The sequence below is a fragment of the Grammomys surdaster genome, unplaced genomic scaffold, assembly GCF_004785775.1.
Source record: "Grammomys surdaster isolate TR1022 unplaced genomic scaffold, NIH_TR_1.0 125146, whole genome shotgun sequence".
NCBI classification, from domain to species: domain Eukaryota; kingdom Metazoa; phylum Chordata; class Mammalia; order Rodentia; family Muridae; genus Grammomys; species Grammomys surdaster.
In genome coordinates, this window is record NW_021620042.1 from 819,041 (window position 1) to 838,670 (window position 19,630).

Below are 19,630 nucleotides of genomic sequence, written 5' to 3' on the forward strand. Positions count from 1 at the left end.
TGACTCACTGGCTGCAGAACTTCAGTGCTGCATTTGGACTTCCCCAGGCCTCTCTCCTCTCCAGCTCCCTCCCTCCCTCAGGCTTGACTCACTGGCTGCAGAACTTCAGTGTTGCATTTGGACTTACGCAGGCCTCTCTCCTCTCCAGCTCCCTCCCTCCCTCAGGCCTAACTGGCCTGGCTGCAGAATTTCAGCTTCTCCTTTGCTGTTCTGCAGGCACCTCGAGGTTCTCCAGCTCCTCCCACGTGAGACTGTCCTCTGCTCCCGCCCACTCTCACCTCACACCCAGGCTGATTAAAAAAGAGATGGCGAGTGAGAAACCTGTTTGCTTGTGTAAGTTTTCTGGGGACAGCTGTTCTTTATTTTCTTCATGTCACATGGGATTTGCCCTTGGCGATGTTAGATTACTGTGCAATCATGGCCAAATGCTCAGTTCACCTGGGCATCTTACCAACCAAACACACCTCCAAAGATTAATAGTGAAACTATACATTATCTTCTGGAAAAACGCATCCTGGGCCCCCACACCACCTGATCACTATAGGGAAACAGCACAATCCCCAAGCCAGTGTCCAGAGAATGCTCCAAAAATCTAAAACTCCACTGTTCAAAGGAAGAGAAATTACTTAGCTGTGACAAATCAAGGTCTGCCATGCCTTTTCTACCCCATGAATCCACAGCTTGTTACAATGCTGAGTTTGATAACTGACAGCTTGTCTACCCCAACATTTTAATGCCATGCTCTAGAAAAGTAAAGTGAATATTCAAATTATGCACATATGGAAGATTTTAAAGAAAAACTTCATAAACAAAAGAGACATACATAGTTCTAGCATAATGACTATTTAAAAAACAGCAACTAAGATGTTTTTAAGCAAAAAAAATTACCGTTTTTGCTCACATTATAATACATATACCTCAAAATTAGGTGTCATGCACGCCCATCGAGAAAAAAAAAACATACTGGGCAGGTTTCCTCTCTAGGAAGGAGAGCTATTTACTTGAGAAAATTATGTAAGCATATTTCACGCTCTAAAATACTTTGCTCTCTTCCATATGCAAGATGATCTTTCTCTGTCTTCTACATTACCCATAATTCATAAAGATGCTAACTTAAACTCCTATATATGTTAAATGGAAATATTAATTCTAATCACATATAGAAAGCCAACCCTTTCAATAATTTTATAACCTACAATTTGTCACCTTGCCAATATGACATGTTGGTTCTATCTCAAGAATGCCCAAGCCAAAGCAATTGCTTACTGAATGCTTCCTACACGCAAGGCGCTGCGTGTTGACAGAAACAAGAAGCATACAAAGGATAAGGGAGGCATTTCTCCATGCCAAGGAAACAGTAGAGTCTCAGAAACACAATAAACATAGGAATATAATTAACAAAACCAGGGTGTGAGCAACAGAGGAGGAGCACAAATGTCTCAGGATAAAAAAACACACAGGAAAAAAAAAAAAAAACAGAGAAAATGGCGGAAAGCAGAGTGTCTCCCAAAGCTAGCTTATCTCTTTTCTACACAGCAGTCTTGTGACAGCATACAGACAAACTCCTGTCACATTCTGTATAGAAACTAAGGCCTTCCAAAGCACTGCTTTGTTCCTCACAGGAGCTTAGACCTCACGGCTTCCAGTCACTCAAAGGCAAGGCAACTCCTTGGAGAGCCTGCTCCACCACAGGCCTGTCCTGCCCACCCAGTCTCACTCGACTCAGATTCCAGGCACAGCACATGATTCCAAACACCATCACCTTTACCAACACTCCTGGGCCCAAAGCCCTTCCTTCTGATAGCCCAAGGCAGCAGGAACCTAGACAAGTCTTCTTCCCCTGTAGAATCCAGACCAACAGCTAGGGACACTCTTTGGCTTCCTGGTCGTGGGACCCCATGTAGAGTTTTTAAGTCTTGGTAAAGAAACCCTGGATTTGAATTCTGAGCAATGCTCTGAGAGTTACAAGCTCGGGGCTCTTGGAATGTATTTCACACTATGAGACATGCAAGAGCCCCGGGAGGCCAGAAGCAGAATGCCTTTCAAAAACCCATGGACTGGAGGACTGGTGTCTGGGAAGCAAGGCTTGGCAGAAGGTCCCTGGGCCAGCCCCAGCGAGGCCTGGAAGACGACTGTGGAAGAGGACTGCGGAAGTCTCCCTCTGTTTTCTTTGCCTTTTAGTCATGTGATGAGTGGTTTTACATCACTATGCAGTCCAGGCATGCTGTGCTGCTTCAGCGTAGGTCCAAAGCTACCGGGGACTAGGACCTTCAAAACTGAGAGTCAACAATATCTATCTATCTATCTATCTATCTATCTATCTATCTATCTATCTATCAAGGTTGGACCCTCCAACCATGAATCAGGAGGCTCCAGAGGACAAAGGAGAATGCTAAGCCATCATCTTTCTCAAAAACACATGCAGAGCAGCACTTCACCCCAACAGCCACACCACAACTGCACAGGGAAGCTCGCCTCCAACGAGGCAAGGAAGGAATGAAGGCTTGTGTAAAATGGTCCAGAGCACTGGCGTTCCCCGTCATCGAGGATGAGTGAACTACAGGAAGTGACATTTACAGGAAGTAGATGTCACGTAAGAGAATGCAGGAGGAAGAGGCTACTGCAAAGCACTGCAGATGGGCGAATGAGAACTACGCAAATGCTCTGGAACTCCCCTGGCCTCATCTGCCTAGCATCTAACGGTTTAATTCTCTCGGCTCGACACACTGAGATGTGGTCACTTTTAGATGTTTTATAAAACGGAGGCTTCCCTATAAGTTCCTATTCACTTCTTACAATCCCCAAGGCTCCGGGGACACCCTGCAAGCCAAACAGAACCCCCTCTAATTCCGCAGCTGCTCTGCCCCTCTCAGGTTTCACTGCCTAAAGCAGAATCCAACAATGGTCCTCAACACACTTAGAATCCGCAGTCACAAAACGCAGCAAGGATGTCACAAATGTCTGTGTGGCTTTGGTCTTCTTTACTTCCCAAAGTTCTTGCAGCAACATGGTGAATATCCAAGCACTACGTGACCAAGAGAACTCCAGTGACGTCACTCAGTGGCTCTGAACTATGTCCACCTCTGCTAACGCGGTCACCTTGCTACGGGAGCAGCCTGTGCAGCGTCTGCACACGTCAGATCCACTTCCTTTCACACTAGCCTCTGTAAGCCTGCTTGCTCTTTAGCGCCCTCTAGCACTGAGCCTGCACCTTCACCGTTTCGTGGAAATGCATTAGGTAGATGCTTTCAATACTGACCCTTTGTGCTTCCTTGCCAATCGAGTTTGAGGGATCAACTACATTCCGTCTACATGTTAGCTGATAACTCTCTGAGTGCCAGGATCTAACCCTCATCCCTTAGTTCTACGAAAGCCCATTCCTAAACCACATTCCTCGATTAGCACTGAGCCCTTCCAACCTGTCGTCTGTCATCCACCAAGGTTCTCCTAATCTGTGAACACTCACTACATTTTTATTATAGCACCTGGAATAATTGAATTGCTTACAAATCTTTCTGCTCTGTCTACTATTGCTGGTTTAAGGGTATATGAAACCAATCTTTGCTATCTATTCCAAAGGCCTGGGGCAAGCTCTGTACACCTTGAGATTGCTCAATAAATCCTAGTTAACAGACTGGCTAAACCATGATGGGTTATCTGTTGCTGAGGAAAAGAACACTGTGCTATTTTCTTCAGGACATTTCTGTTTTGTCCAGGATTAAATTGGATTGTTTTTTAAGAAAAGAAGTTAAGAAAAAAGATCCCAAGTAGCAGGTCACTAGCAATACTAAACGTAGTAAGTGTGCACCCGATTTCTTCAACACACACAATGCTTTTCCTAGGACATTGCTTTATTGTTGGGCACTGTAATCATGCGGTGAGCTTTAGAAATAGCCAGTTCTCAGTTCAGACCACTAACAATTAAGTCAGACTGTGTACCAGGAGCAGCAGCAGTATTTTTAAAGGTTCACTGTGCTGAACGTGCAGAAGTTGGCAATAAGTATTTGATGAAATCCTTCAACTTGGATAAGACCTAAGTTTCTCACCCTGGTGCTGGATGAAGGATCTGATGCCCATGCACCCTGTAATTTTATGAGCAAATAAGTGTGTGTGGTTTGATTGATTCTGAGATGCAGCAAACCCAGAGTCCCACCCAGCCAGAGAGATGTTAGCGTCTGTATTATCTTCTGATATATACTGTTTTTATCTAAAATAATGTTATTATAAAACATTACCTTTTATTGGTGTGCTGATGGCTACACCAAAATTTTGACATTTGTCTAATCTTGGTACAGGTGTGATATGAATTCAAAAGTAGTAGTTTGTGATCCACAGAGCACGAAAAACCTGAAAGTCATGTGTTAAATCGAGCTAGGTTCCGAAAGACTGCCAACAGCAATCATGACTCCAACAAGCAAACATTCAATGTTTCACAACAGCAACTCAAGAGACAAAAACCAGGTCAGGGGAAACCACAGACCAAGTGGGAATGGCGGGTGACTGCGAAGGGGCAGAAGGGAACACAACAGAAATCAAAAGTCTACTGTTAGCACGACTGCACAGACTGTCTGAAACTCAAAACATCTGGGGACTTAATGTCAGTAAATTTCTAATCCCACCTCTACCTGAGAAGCTATAGACAGCTGATGGCCTCTGGTGTCAGTCAGTTTGCTTTTAGAGTATGGCCCCTGGTGGGTCCAGCACACTACACCGGGTGGTTTCTGTCACTGCTGCTGTGATCAAACCCTATGAATACAAGCCGATTGGGGAGGAAAGGGTTTATTGGTTTAGGGGTCCATAGCACCATTCATGACAAAAGTAGGTCAGGACAGGAAACCAAACAGAGCAGGAACCTGGAGGCAGGAGCTGATGCAGAGGCCATGGAGGAGCACTGTTTACTAGATTAACCCTCATGGCTTTCTCAGCCTGCTTTCTTATAACAGTTGGAAGGAGGTGGGTGTGGCTCTGGGAGGAGTTAGTTAGGAGTGTGGGTAAATATGATCAAAATACATGGTGCATAGGTATAAAATTCTCAAAGAATTTATACAAATAGTATATTTTAAAAGATCACTGAACTTCACTATTTTCAAATTTGACCTTAGTAAAAATGTATGTGTACTAAAGGCCAAACAGAAATTTTGCACATCCCAGGTTCTACCACTGAGCTTAACCACAGCCCAAAAAGATCATGTTTAATGGGATCTCACAAGAGTAAGAAAACCAACAATAAGGTGCTGAACAAAATGTACTAAGAATTAGTTTTCCAACTGTTGGTTCTTCCAAAGAATGAGCTGAAATATATTCCATAAAGTTTTCAACCTCAGAATCCCAGAATGTAACATTTAAAAAACAAAACTGGGCCTTTCTGTGAGGCTAAGCACTGCAAGGGAATATAAATAAAAGATAAAAATATCTATCTGGGTTCCCTGAGGGACAAGCCTGACTGCATAGGGGTTGATGTCAAAAGTATCCCCTCTCCAGGAAAAAGACATCGGGACAGGTATGGCCCTCATGCCTCACTGGACAGGGGGACTGGAGCCATTACAAGGTCCAGATCAAATACTGGAGGTCAGGCCTCTATCCCCGCCTTTGCAAGTTTAGAATTGCCACAGTCCTTCTATACTTAGAGAAGGGAGGAGATGTCAGGGCAGCCCTGCTTACACACTGAAGGCCTAAAATCAGCCATAGGCCTAAAATCAGCAATAGGCCTGTCATACATGTATGCTAACACAAAGTCTTGGGTCTCTGTGATAAACACTGAAACAGATGGCTATAAGCTACTGTAAACAGGCAGCTTTTGTGGAAATTTACCAGCCTATGTAGTCATAGACCTTGTAAATAGGTAGCCTTGCCAGACAATACCAACTTAGATAAGGACAAGCGAGTCATAGGCAGAGTCATAGTGACTTGTCCCCTGAACCTTCACCCAGCCGATACCCAGTTCTGAAGATATCTGTATTCCCCCTGAACACCCACACTCCAGTGTCATTCCCTTCCCCACATCCTGCCATTCTGTGTTTATAACCCCTGTGTGAATCAATTACAATTTGAGAAAAAATAAATTATAAAAAAAAAAAAAAGATGCAAAATCAGGGTTTCAATGGGAAAAGGGAGGCGGAGCTAAGACTTAAGAAAAAAAGGGCCTTTAAGGATACAGTCAGGGTATTAGACTAGGGTGTGAGCATGAGTCCACGCGCACGCGTGCACACACACACACACACACACACACACACACACACACACTGCTGCCCCAACCATGACATGAATCCTTACAAAACAGAGCAAATCTAAATATATAAAAGAGACAGAAGGGACATGCATGCACACAGAAGGGACATGCATGTACACAGAAGTGACATGTATGCACACAGAAGTGACATGTATGCACACAGAAGGGACATGCATGCACACAGAAGGGACATGCATGCACACAGAAGGGACATGTATGCACACAGAAGGGACATGCATGCACACAGAAGGGACATGCATGCACACAGAAGGGACATGTATGCACACAGAAGTGACATGTATGCACACAGAAGGGACATGCATGCACACAGAAGGGACGTGTATACACATAGATGGGGCGTATACACACAGAAAAGGCAGAGCAAGGAGATTCAAGCTACAAGCCAAGGGCACAGGCTAAGAGAAATCTAACCCCACCATCTCTTGAGCTTGGCCTTCCCATCTCCTGAACTGTGAGGACAAATTTCCACTTGAGCATACCTGCTCAAATATCGTGGATATGTTCTGTGATAACAAATCCACAAGCAAATGTGATTCCATCTTAACAATGACCTCATTTGTTACTGCAAAAAAGAAGTACATGACGTTTTCCCACATTCACATGGGAAGTGTAAAGGGACTCCCACCAGCATAGCAGGAGTAAGTGACCATGCTATGTAGTAAAGTTCATGGAGGGACAGGTAGCCATGCACTGAGCGCTGCGAGGGCTCAGGGTTACATACCTACAGGTCTCCACAGATAAAGGTGCTGAGCAAAGCATGACCATTACCTCGTGTTTCAACAGCGCTGATGCATTTTCTGAGAATTGTGAACCCCATATTATCCAACTGTGCACCTAAAACAAACAGTTAGAAGATGTCAAGGGGCAAGCCGTCACTGTGTTTCTTTCCCTTACAAAAAGAAGAAAAGAATTAAGGTAGTGTAACCTTTGTTTCATTGTTCTAAAACTGCTGAAAGACACATGTTCTCCATGTAAATGACATAGATGGAAAAGTTATGTATTTATAAGAGAGTCTCCATGATGCATATCAAGATGGCGAATTCATTCAAGTATAATTGATGAATTACCAATTTATAATTCAATTTGCAACATAAAATTTTAAGTTGATCAGTATGGATTATCCTAAATAGTAAACGAAAATAATAGCAATCTCTACGGGAAGCTACCTAAAAACAATCTGAATTTTGCTAAAAACTGAGTTAAGGAAAACCACAAATCTGCGTGAAGGCTTTCCAGTGTGAGTCTGAGCTTCTGCTTAACACAGGAATGAAATGTTTACGAAAAGTTTTTGTTAAATGCTACCTCGGCAATAAGCTTAAGTTAAAATTTTGATAATTTGTACTATTCACCAAGTTTTTTAAATGACATTGCTATTTTCATAATTTGAATTGAAAACAGATGATTCATGTGCTAAAACAGGCCAATTTAAAAATATAATTTTATGCGTTTTCTAATATAAATGCTTGCTTATGATCAGGCTGGCAGATATCTGTAGATCTTGTTTTTGCTTCAAAACTTAATGAAAGAAAGCAACCCCTCCAGCCGCTGCTCCAGGACCCAAGGGACTGCAGCATTAGCACTTGCTTCATGGGGATTTACAGTCCTTGGATATAAACTTGGTTCAGAATCTGCATCACTAGGCTTAAACTGAGTTTTAATGGTGAAACTGAACAGAGGTTTCAAGAATCCACTATTGACAGCTATGTAAAATGCAACTTGTTTCCTTCTGCTTTGCAAAGCCATCTCCAGGAGAGGCATGTTCCACCACCTTTATGATAAAGACTAGTAGAGACAAAAAAGAGGAAGACTGGGAAGAGGGAAAGGAAAGTGAGGGATGGAAGACAAGATAGAGACGACGTCAAGACAGGAAAGAGGGACATACAGCTGAGAAGGTGCCTGCGTGGACACGCCCCTCTGCAGGGCATCTGTCAACATCGGGGCCAGGCTGCAGATCGTCAGTCTTTCGTTCAAGAATGAGCACAGGTGATCGTAACTGTTTTGAAACTATGTGTACATAACACAGTGTTTCCTATGGCTTTGCTAAGCATAACCTTGATTTCTCAGATCCATGTGCTGTATGTAAACAGCTCAGCACCTCCCTGCTGTGCCGTTTGCCAAGTGCATGTGTCCTAGAGAGCTGGCACACACTCTGGCTGCAAGGCCAGAGGGTTTCAAGGTGTAACAGCAATACATGAGTCATCAAAAAAAAATCAGCCCAAGCAAGATACTAAAGCCAGGAGCTTCTGAAGGAGTTCTCAGTCCTGACTGCCTGAAGCCCACCCTGCACCTTATATAACAAGTGCTAACGCACAGAAATCTGCCCAGCAACCAGAGGTTCACCATCAGGCTGGGGCCACTCTTGGTTTTTATTACCCATTGTGGCCAAAGATGACTATTTTATCTGAAGTAATTCTCACACTTGCCTAGAGAACTTTCTCCTCTCCTCAGCCTCACTGAAAACATCTGACAGCATCCTACAATTATCAACCAAACACTATGGTCCAGAGAATCTGCTTACTTCCATCTAGAATGACAACTGACAGGATGAGGAAGCCTAAAAGCAGAGGACCAAGGACACATCCCCACCACCCCCACCCCCAACCTCCCACCCCCCCACAAAGGCTCAGAAAGCTGCAAGCAGCCTATTGAAAAGCATCCCAACCTCATTCATGATGTAGACACACACAGCAAGACTGCAGGAGAATTCACAGGAAAGCTCAAGGGGACAAGCAAGGAGAGCCACCCCAAGAGGATGAACACGGCCCAGCAACAGCTTGGGGTAACCAACACCTACCTCCTTCTGGTCTCGGGACAACGGCTCTATTAAAAGTATGGAACAACTAGTGAAAGAAAAAAAGAAAGAAAACACTTTCAGCAGATTACTTCAGGGTCAGTCAAGCAATAATGCACAAATTCTCATTTTTATAAATTTAGCATTAGACAATGTAGCACATAAAAGATGTAGTTAGTCTTCATCCTGCTTTACAGCGTGGAGTCCCCACCCCTGGGATCTCCAGATACAAACTGTTTGCTCTTCAGGAGCCCTCTGGGACAGCTCTAAACTTACATTGAACAAGTAACTTAGAAAACAAAAATCTATAGTGCATTAAAGGTGCAAGCAGCTACTCCATGTGATGAACGGGTTGACATCAGAGTCATCACTGACCGCCTGGGGAGGAAACTTACAATCCATAAGCGGATTTGCTGACTTTCCCTGGATGAACAACCAAATGCTAGGACAGTGGCATTCCTACAGGGTATGAGAGCTACACAGGACACACACACACACACATACACACACACGCACGCACGCACGCACACACACACACACATACACACTTTGCACCCACCCTATGCACAGCTTTCTTGTGCCTGCTCCAGTTGTAGCATGCTCTAAAAGACACTACCAAGTGTACCTTTACCCTGGGTGCTGAGAGCCAACTACTACACCCAAGGAAGGGGTCATGGAGATCTCAAATTCACATCGCACTGTGCTACCAAGACTGAAGCAGAGGCAGCCACTTAGATCTGCACCCCCAACTCGTGAGATCTGCCACCAACACCTCAGACAGCAGGGTCAGAGTTGAACTGAACTGGGGGACATCCAGCTGGTGTGAGACATACGCAGCATGGGAAAATCCCCCATGGGGGACCTGCGTGAGGACGTAGGCCAGATGAGCTATACTGGTCTAATGACATGCTATCATGGGCTCATATACAAAAGTAACACAAACAGGACCTCTCTCAGTCTATTTTCCTCTTCCAGAGACATGCCGAGCTGGCAAAGGTGAGATCAAAGAGTCTGCAGTCTCTAAGGAACTTGTTACAAGTCTATGTAAACTGGAAAAGTCCCACTTTACAGAGACAGGCTGACAAACTGTTCCATTCCAACCTCTATCAAAACTCCTGGTGATGTCTAGTCCACTGTTTCCTGTTTCTAACCCTGGTATTTACGTAAGCAGTAGACAATCCTTGCTCATCATTTAAGTGAGTGCATCTGTGCTAGTACCACAGTAATCCAGCTTTTCAAACTGGCTCACTATCTGCAAGACATACAGCATAGGGAAGGAATCTGCTGTGTCTCACAGTCCCCATGCAAATGTATGGCTGATCGGCATCTCTCCACAGTCTCCTCTGGTCTGTTAGTGACCTGGTTCTTTAAGGGAAAGTCACGCAGATCGTGAGTTCAAGACTAAGCCAAACTGGAAGCCCACTTTTCTTACAAGGACTCAGCCATGGTGGTATTTCTGCTATGCGAACACCACTTTCTAAAGTACTTCTCGAGGCTCTGGGGCGACCTGATGGTTATTAAAAAGGATTAAAGGATTAGCAGAATTACATCACTATCACTATCAAAATTCTTTAATTATTGGAGCGATATCTCTGTGTGTTGCCCTGGCTGTCCTGGAACTCTATATAAGCCAGGCTTGTCTTGAACTCAGATCCTGACTCTGCCTCCCAAGTGCCAGGATTAAAGGAATGTTCGACTATTCCTGCCTTCAAAACTTTTTTTTTTTAATTATATATCTGTGTGTAGGTATGTATGTATGTGAGTTTAAGTATCTGTGGAAGCCAGAGGTATTCGATCATCTGGACATGGGTTATAATAAGCAGCCAAACATGGGTGCTGGGATCTGTGCTCTGGTCCCTTGCAAGAGCAGTATGTACTCTTAGCCACTGAAGCATCTCTTCAGGCCTCTATCAAAACTACTGGACAAAACTTCTAAGAACTAACTGAGCACTGCTGAATGAGAGACAGGTCCGCCCAGTGAGCAAGTACTTGCTAGGCACTGGTGATCATGGAGTCCATCCTTAGCACCAAAAACAGAAACAAAGAGACAGGGTCTGAATCCAGCTATGACAACATACAAATCTGATTCTGGATAATTTTGCCCAGGAAATACACTTCTTAAACAGCATCAAGCTTCAAAGCACAGTAGCCTGGTTTCCATTTTCAGCAGCCTTATGACTGGCACACAGTCTGCTAGCCAACCTCACATTCCCTGGACTTTCAACAATACCCTTGCAACTGAGCCGCCAGCCGAAAGCAGCACCGAGTTACACACTCTAAGAGAGCTCTCTTCTGAAAACTCCCTCCTGACTCTACAGAACCATCCTCCATCTTCAGATCATGTTTTCCCCTAAGTCCTCACAGGCCAGCCAGGCCAGGTGCTGTGGCAGTCTACTTAGAATCATAGCACTTTACAGGGCATACTGAAAGAGCTCCTGAGGCTTCTCCTAATGTTGCCCTTACTAGATCCCCAACTCCACACATGATCTGCCAGATTCTGAGCCCCAAAAGCCAGCAGCACACAGAAAAGAAATCAGTCCTGGAACCAAGTGCCAACAGTCAGAATTCAGGTGCCTCCAGATCTGTTCCATGACCTTCAGTCTACTCCTTGAAGCAAATGAGTAAAGAGGTCACTCTAAGGCTATTCTACACTGCAAAGTAGAAACTACTACAGTATCATACACTGTTAAATATCAGCTCAACATGGGCACCAGTTTCTACTGCCATGCACTTTCTGTCCCATCTCCAGAAACTAAAGCACACTGCAAGCATTCAATACACTTGTCACAAAGAAAGAAAGAAAGAAAGAAAGAAAGAAAGAAAGAAAGAAAGAAAGAAAGAAAGAAAGAAAGAAAGAAAGAGAAAGGGAGAGAGGGAGGGAGGGAGGAAGGAGAGAAAGAAAGAAAGAAAGAAAGAAAGAAAGAAAGAAAGAAAGAAAGAAAGAAAGAAGGAAGGAAGGAAGGAAGGAAGGAAGGAAGGAAGGAAGGAAGAGAAAACCCTGTTGTGTAAATAAATAGAAGTTTCTAGTTTTGCTGACCTTTTCAAAGCAAAGCCAACCAGAGTGACAAAGTCAAGGGGAAAAAAATCAGAACTGGAAATGACTGATGCCCCAGGCGTGGCTGTGCTGCAGCTGCCCAGGATAAACTACTGGAATGTCAATATGGTTTCAAGATGAGTTCAAACACCAGCCCCAGCAAGGAACTGTTCTCAAGCGCTATAAAACAAAAATGACATGGGGATGAAGCAAGCCAGCTGAAAAGATCTGAACTAGAGCTCCAGCCACTGGTGTGCTTACAGCTTCTTTTCCACCCAGAGCTTCCAACCACTGCTTCCTCTCCTCTTCTGAAAACGCCTGCACGGTCAAGGGGACGCCAGGCCTGAAAAACACCAGGAAAACACAGGTCACCCAGTGACAACACAGAACCTCTCCTCTGTTTCCAAAGGTTCGACTGTACAGATTAAACCTTTGCATTAATTTTCAACTACAATAAAAAATATAATGTAGAATGTGCTATTTAGGCCACTTTTAAACAAAAATACATTGTTGTACAAGAATCCCCATGATTTGCCTCCAGAATATTGGGGGAGGGGTGTCTTATGTAGTGCAAGCTGGTCTTGAATTCAATCTATTTCTCTCCTCATCTTCTGAGTGCTGGGACTACAAGTACACACAACCCTTCTGTGCCAGACCAGAGATGATTTGATCTTGCAAAAACTAAAACTTTATATACCTCTAAACAAATATTTCCTATCTACTGTTTCTTACCCTCTGGCAATCCCTATTGTACACTGCGTCTCTACAAATCTGGATAACCTAAGCACCATAAGAAAAGAAACCACAGCCTAGTCATATTTTCTAACCAGCTTTTTTTTAATGCAAGGTTTGTCTAAGTCAGAACATACATCACAAATCTTCCTTTTTAAGATTGAATAAGGGACTGGAGAGATGGCTCAGTGGTTAACAGCACTGCCTCCTCTTCTAGAGGTCCTGAGTTCAATTCCCAGCAACCAAATGGTGGCTCACAACCATCTGTAAAGGGATCTGATGCCCTCTTCTGGTATGTCTGAAGAGAACAATGGTATATTCATATACATAAAATAAATAAATAAGTCTTTAAGAAAAAAGAAGACTGAATAATACTTAAGTGTATGTATATAAGATGTTCTCCACCCTAATTTCCATCAAAGATAAGCAAATTAATACATAATCACAACACACTGACTGGAAAAGCCAGAGTCAAAAGTACTAAGAACACCAAGTGTTGATGAAGACTTAGAACAAAGGAACTCTCACCCATCAATACCAATGACGTAAAATGGTGCGAACAATGTAGACAGCTCTGTGGCTTCCTACAGATACAGCCAGACATGTCTTAGTACAGTCTTTACGGAGTTATTAAGATCTCTGTCCACTTGTACAAGATTTATTCACAACTTCTGCAAGTGGGAAGCAGTCAAACTGTACTTCAGTGGGTGAGGGGTGCAGGAAGTGGGTGAGGGGCACAGGAACCCACGCAGTGCATTCCTCAGCACTAAAACAAACATGCCATCAACCCCCAGAAAGACACAGCAAGTTCATTATTACTCAGTGAAAGAAGTCCACAGCAGAGGGGTACATGGTACATAACTTCAAGTACATGACAAGTCTGTAAAAGTCAGAACTACAGAAGCAATTTTTAAAAAGAGAAGAAGAAGCAAAGAAACATTGGGAGGAAGGCACAGAGCAGCAGGCACACATAAAGGATGAGTGAGTGAGTCCCAGGAAAGCTGCAGAAGGGCTTCCACACACTATGGTCAACAACATAATGGTAAGAACCCTGGTGCTCCACGGATGACCTACAGGGAGAGGAATCACCAGCAACAGTGAACAGCAGTTCTCTACCTACTGAAGCAACTCTGTAGACCACAAAAGTCTGGGAGTTCTGCAAAGAAAAGGCTATTTAAAATTAAATCTAGTGACTATATAGGACAGTAAGGCAAGTACAAGAAAACACACATGCAAATTGAACAAGGCTCATACACCAGACACTCACTAAGGAAACACGCCTAGAAGTAGCTCTGGTGACGTCACTGATACACAGCAGGACTGAAGAAAAGGTCTGCCTTGGGACTCTTAGGAGTCACCTGTACTGCTGGGCAAATGCTCACTGGCTGAACTAAGGACATGACTGATCTCTTATTTAATCATGCCTACTAGGTACCACACACTTCACCAAGCTCTAACCATCCATCAGTGAGCAATCCACAAAATGCTTTGCTGGGGCACAAAGATGAAAGGATGTCTTGCTAAAGCTGACATATGAAAGGATGTGTGGTGTTTAGAAGGAATATAAATATGACCCCACAGACAGTGGGAGCATGAGTATTGGTTTGCTTTGCTTTCTCAAAGAACTTCCTGTGAGGTTCCTGCAGCTTCTTGCCACGTCTGCTGACCCTGGCCAGTTGGTGAGCCTTGTGGTTTCTTCTGGATTTAACTGCCCTCAAATGTTCGTATGTGGTTGTCTGCTTAGTGGACTGGACTGCAGCTGCTGATTCATGTTGGTGTTTAACTAGATGACTGGACTGCTGATGTCTTGACAAGAAAGACTGGACTCATCCCCAAAGAACTATTTCATGAGGTCTACTTACCTCGTGTCCTAATAACCTCTCTTTTCTACACCTCTGGTGGGTGGTGAGCCAGAGAGGAGTTATTAAAGTAGTTTGAGAAAAATTATGCCTACAAATCATTTTTTCCTTCAGGCCGTTGTGGTTCTCTGTAGAGTGCACAGTTGGAACTGAAATCCGTGAGCATACACACACAGTTGGAACCAGTACCTGCACTTCATAAGCACCTCAACCTCTTCCCATGCACTTACTCAGCAGTGGAGGAAACACGTCTGGAAGACAGCTCAGTGGAGGACAGCTCCCACCACACACACACCAGGCTCTGGTTAAGTCCCTACCAATGCAAATGGCAATAGTAATAAACTAGGGTGTGTTGTGCTCTACCACAGGCCCTGCAGGCCCTCGAGTGAGAGGCAGTCTCAGTTTGATGGAGTCTACATTCACCCAAAAGGTGAGCCTCTGGGCATCCCTGTGAAGCCTTGGGAACTGAAACAAGCGGCAGCACCACTGCTGGGGCTGGAGTCCTGGACTGTGTTACAAGGAGAATGCAGGCCGGGCAGCACCACCACAGTCGACGCTTCCTGACTGTGGATGTGACCGGCGGCTTCAAGCGCCTACCACTATACTTCCGTGCCATAAAGGACAATTATCCAAGAGTAATATAATACTTCCCACTGCTGTTCTAAGAAACAGAGCTTTGCCCCTCAGAAAAGACAGAAGTGGCTGTAAGACCCAATGGTGGAAGGCCAGGGGTAGACCCAGCTCCAGTGATGGTGCCTCCAAAAGGAGCTGCTCAAAAATCCTTGACAAAGTGCTCTGGACTTTGTCAGAGTCATCAGGTACCTCTGGTGACCCTTGACGTGGGGAAACGGTCACTTTGCAGTATGGGTTTTTTGTCACTGTCTTGTTAGGTACTATAATACTCCTGTCTAAACAAACTGGTGTGGCAGTCAGTGCTCAGGAACGCCCAAATGCCAAAGAAGTTGTTCCCACAGTTAGCCCTGGGAATTCCTTGATTTTTTTTTTTTTAAAGACTGTAGCTGAAACAGCCAAACGCAGCAACTCTAGCCGTTTACTGTAACGCTCTAAGACTGCAGACAAGGCTCTGAAACTGCTTTCCCAAAAGTAAGTGTAAACCCACCTTACACAGAAGCAGAAGGGAGCTCTCTATGAGAATATGACTGACTAATAGATCCAATAAATGTCTGTTGTCTTAAAAATATAAGGGCCTCCATGACTTGATTAGAGTCAAGTGCCTTTTTAGGAAAGGACTATAAAATTCAAGGTCCTGCCCACCCCACCCCCAACCCCAAAAACCCTTAAATGCTTGTCTGCTCTTCCTCGGTAATAGCCCAACAGGTAAAGCTAAGCTACTGTCCTGTCCTTAACCTACTAGGTTAGAACAGTCAGATTCAGGGGAAACCAGACAAACTACGTTTAGTCCAAACACTCGCCTGCCATGAACATTTCTGCGGTTTGCTAACACCTCAGGATGGATAAAGGTCTTCCCACTTTGAGTAAAAGCATTCAATGTGTTATCTAGAGCAGTGGTTCTTGATCTGTGGGTCAAGACCCCTTTGGGGGTTGAAAGACCTTTTCACAAGGGTCAGATATCCTGGTTATCAGATATTTATATTACAATTCATAACAGTAGCAAGACTACAGTTATGAAGCAGCAAAGAAATAATCTTACGGTTGGGGCTCACTGTAACATGAGAAACTGTATTAAAGGGTTGCAGCCTTAGGAAGGTTGAGACCACTGGTTGGTCTAGAGTGCCACTTCTCCCTTCTGAGTCCCCACAGCCTCAGCCCCACCCTGATAACAAGGCCTCTGTGCCCCCGAAACATTAAAGCTCAGGGGTTCCCTTCAAACAAGAAAAAGGACTTCTTGATACAACAGAAAGGCCCGTTTTGTTCATAAGTTTCTCGATAACAATGACCTTATTTTGCTGTCTGCTCTATTTTCTGATACACCCAATGACTGTGGCCTCCCACTAATTTCTTTCATTTATTCCACCACTGTATTCTTTCTTAAAACTGTACTTTTATAGCTATGTTCTTTTTACAGAATGTAAGGTCACACTTCCTAACTCAAGTTAAGATGGCGACCACTATCTACAAGACCCAGTGGCTCCTGAGCCACGCTCTCAGACAAGTGCTCTGTGTACACTGCCTTGACAACGGAGGCACCCTGTCCTCAGTCCTCCAAGATCTACACACAAATTAATCTACTTGAATCGTGGCTACTTGCTAGTAATGTGACTGCAAGGTCACACAGAAGAGGCTCATGAAGAGGCTATGCTGCTCTGCGTGCTGCTCCCTGCATGACATGCAATAGTATGTGTGCAAGCCGATACCCTGAGTGACAATCCTCTCTTCCAGACTCCATTCGAATGATGGCTCTCTTGTTTATGAGATAGGAGATCAGACCGGTTGAGAGAACATATCCCCCAGTACACAGGGTTTATATCCCTATCAGTGTGGATACAGAAAACTATCATCTGCCCTCAACAATCCTTAAAACAAAGGGACTGAAGTCTCTGAAGGGGGGAACTGAGACAGGAAAGAGTTTAATTGAAGCTTCCCACCAGCTGAGAAACAAGCATTCTCACACAGCTAACAGCTTGGTGAGGGCTTCTTCCCTTGACAGCCGACAGCCTGTCCATTCTCTAAAACTCTCACCAGAGACCTTCTGTGCAACCCAAGTGGCTCCTAGTTTTATGTTACCAGATTTTAATTCCATCCAAGGAACCCCAGGAGGCACCCTATAGTTCCACTTATCTGGGGGAGAGAGGGTCCTCGGCAACTTTAGGAGATGTAAATTGAGAGTCAGTGAGATGGTGCACTAACTAATGCAAAGACACTAACTGTGACTTTCCCTCCAGAGCCCGTCCCTGCCCGTGGGCACACCTTACTCTTTCCCTGAGCATCTAAATATCTGATCAGCATATTTTAGTTTTATGGGTTTATTTTTTCTTTTTTTTTTTTAAGATTTATTTATTTATTTTATGCATATGAGTACACCACCATTGCTCTCTTCAGACACACCAGAAGAGGGCACCAGACCCCACTACAGATGGTTGTGAGCCACCATGTGGTTGCTGGGAATTGAACTCAGGACCTCTGGAAGAGCAGTCAGTGCTCTTAACTGCTGAGCTATCTCTCCAGCCCTATTTTTTCATTTTTATATGAGTGTTTGCCTGTGTATATATAGTACACCACACGCATGCCAGGTGCTCTCAGATGTTAGAAAAGGACACCAGATTCTCTAGCGCTGAAACTATAGATGGTTATGACACAGAGACCCTAGAACTGAACCCAGGTCCTCTGCAAGGGGAGTCAGTGCTCTTAACTGCTGCGCCATCTCTTCAGCCCCGTAACATTCCTTCCAATAAACTGTGGCTCCTCTTTCAGACCCCATGCCCAGGCCACGTTCTTGGGTGTGTTTTCCTTCTCTCTACACATCTCTATTCTTAACAATTCTGCCTGCCTCATGTTGGTGGTCCTAAGATTCCTTTCTGTGTCAAAGTCATGGCTCCTGATTGGCTAAGCTGAGTTCCCTGAGAGACTTGGTCCCTCAGACTGCTAAGGGTGACAGCATGGATCTGTGTCCTCACCCCACACTTCTACCCACACACAGCCAAATCATTCCTGAAAAAAGAATAAAAGAGTTAAATCAGACTGAAGTCTATGCCAGTGTTCAGTGTCAGAAATGCTGGCTATCTGTACAAGAAAAATAAGTAAGCCTGTTATCATTCATAGATCTTGCTAAATCTTTACAAGTTATATATTAATTACAGTGGTTTTCATTTAAAAAATAAGAAAGTTCTTTTTGAACTTGGTGTACACAAAAATCTCATAGTGAAAAATTCTGCCAATTTTTTAAAGGGTGGCTTCATAATACATTTGATAAGGAATTCATAGCCACGTGTGCAAAGATAGCATTCTGGTGCAGGCGTCTAGCCCTTGCAAACAGAAACTGACAGCTTGTCTCTATAAACCCCTGGTAGTAAAACAGAAACTAAGCATTTCTAAACCTACAGAGCACTGTCTTTCCACACACACTTCAAGGCTAACCCCAAACTAATGTTAATTCAGATCTAAGTACAAGAATCAACATAAGATATGGCTATCAATGTATCACTATCTATGAAATCACTTTCAACATGAAACTATAAATGCTGAAAAGCAGAGAGGCTCAGAAATGCTTCTAATTCTACCTGGTCTGTGCCCTACCACGTCTACTAAGAGGTTTTGTTTTTGTTTTTGTTTTTTTTTTTAATAAATTCTTAGTCTCTCTAAACAGGAACTTAAATTTTTACATGACTCATTATTCACCTTTAAGTCATTATTTGTACTATAGACAAATAAAACTTATGGTGCACTGTTTACTGAAATATATACTGCATACATATATTTACATGAAACAATATAATTCTACAAACATTTGTTGGCATCTGTCTCATCAAACGCAGTGACTTCTCAACGATGATGCTACTGTATATTGAACAGATGAACTGTATGTCTGGATGCCAGCTTATACACTTCAGGCTCTACCCACGAGATGTCTGCAACAACTATCCACCTCCTCCGCCAGCATCCACTAACCCCCAACGACCACCTACTCTTCCCTCTAGCCCTCATCCCTGACCCCACCCCAGCCTCAAACACAAATAGGTCCGTTTTAAATTATCTCTAGCATTGCCAAATGTACAAACTGTCCCAGTCAAGAACTGCTGACTATAGCGTTTAGCTCAGTTCCCAGCTCAGCTCCTGTCTCAGCTCCCAGCTCAGCTCCCAGCTCAGCTCCTGTCTCAGCTCCCAGCTCAGCTCCTGTCTCAGCTCCCAGCTCAGCTCCCAGCTCAGTTCCCAGCTCAGCTCCTGTCTCAGCTCCCAGCTCAGCTCCTGTCTCAGCACCCAGCTTAGCTCCCAGCTCAGTTCCCAGCTCAGCTCCTGTCTCAGCTCCTAGCTCAGCTCCTGTCTTC

The 19,630-nt window shown here is 44.1% G+C and overlaps 1 protein-coding gene across 1 annotated transcript in view; it reads right to left on the bottom strand.

Moving 5' to 3' along the window:
- Arhgap10 (Rho GTPase activating protein 10) overlaps window positions 1-19,630 on the bottom strand; it is a 196,862-nt gene that overhangs the window by 113,376 nt on the left and 63,856 nt on the right. The window contains exons 12-14 of the mRNA XM_028785172.1: window positions 12,337-12,418; window positions 9,045-9,090; window positions 7,019-7,084 (exon numbers count right to left, since the gene is read on the bottom strand). Of these exons, the coding sequence (XP_028641005.1) occupies window positions 7,019-7,084; window positions 9,045-9,090; window positions 12,337-12,418 (194 nt within the window). The remainder of the gene's footprint in view (window positions 1-7,018; window positions 7,085-9,044; window positions 9,091-12,336; window positions 12,419-19,630) is intronic.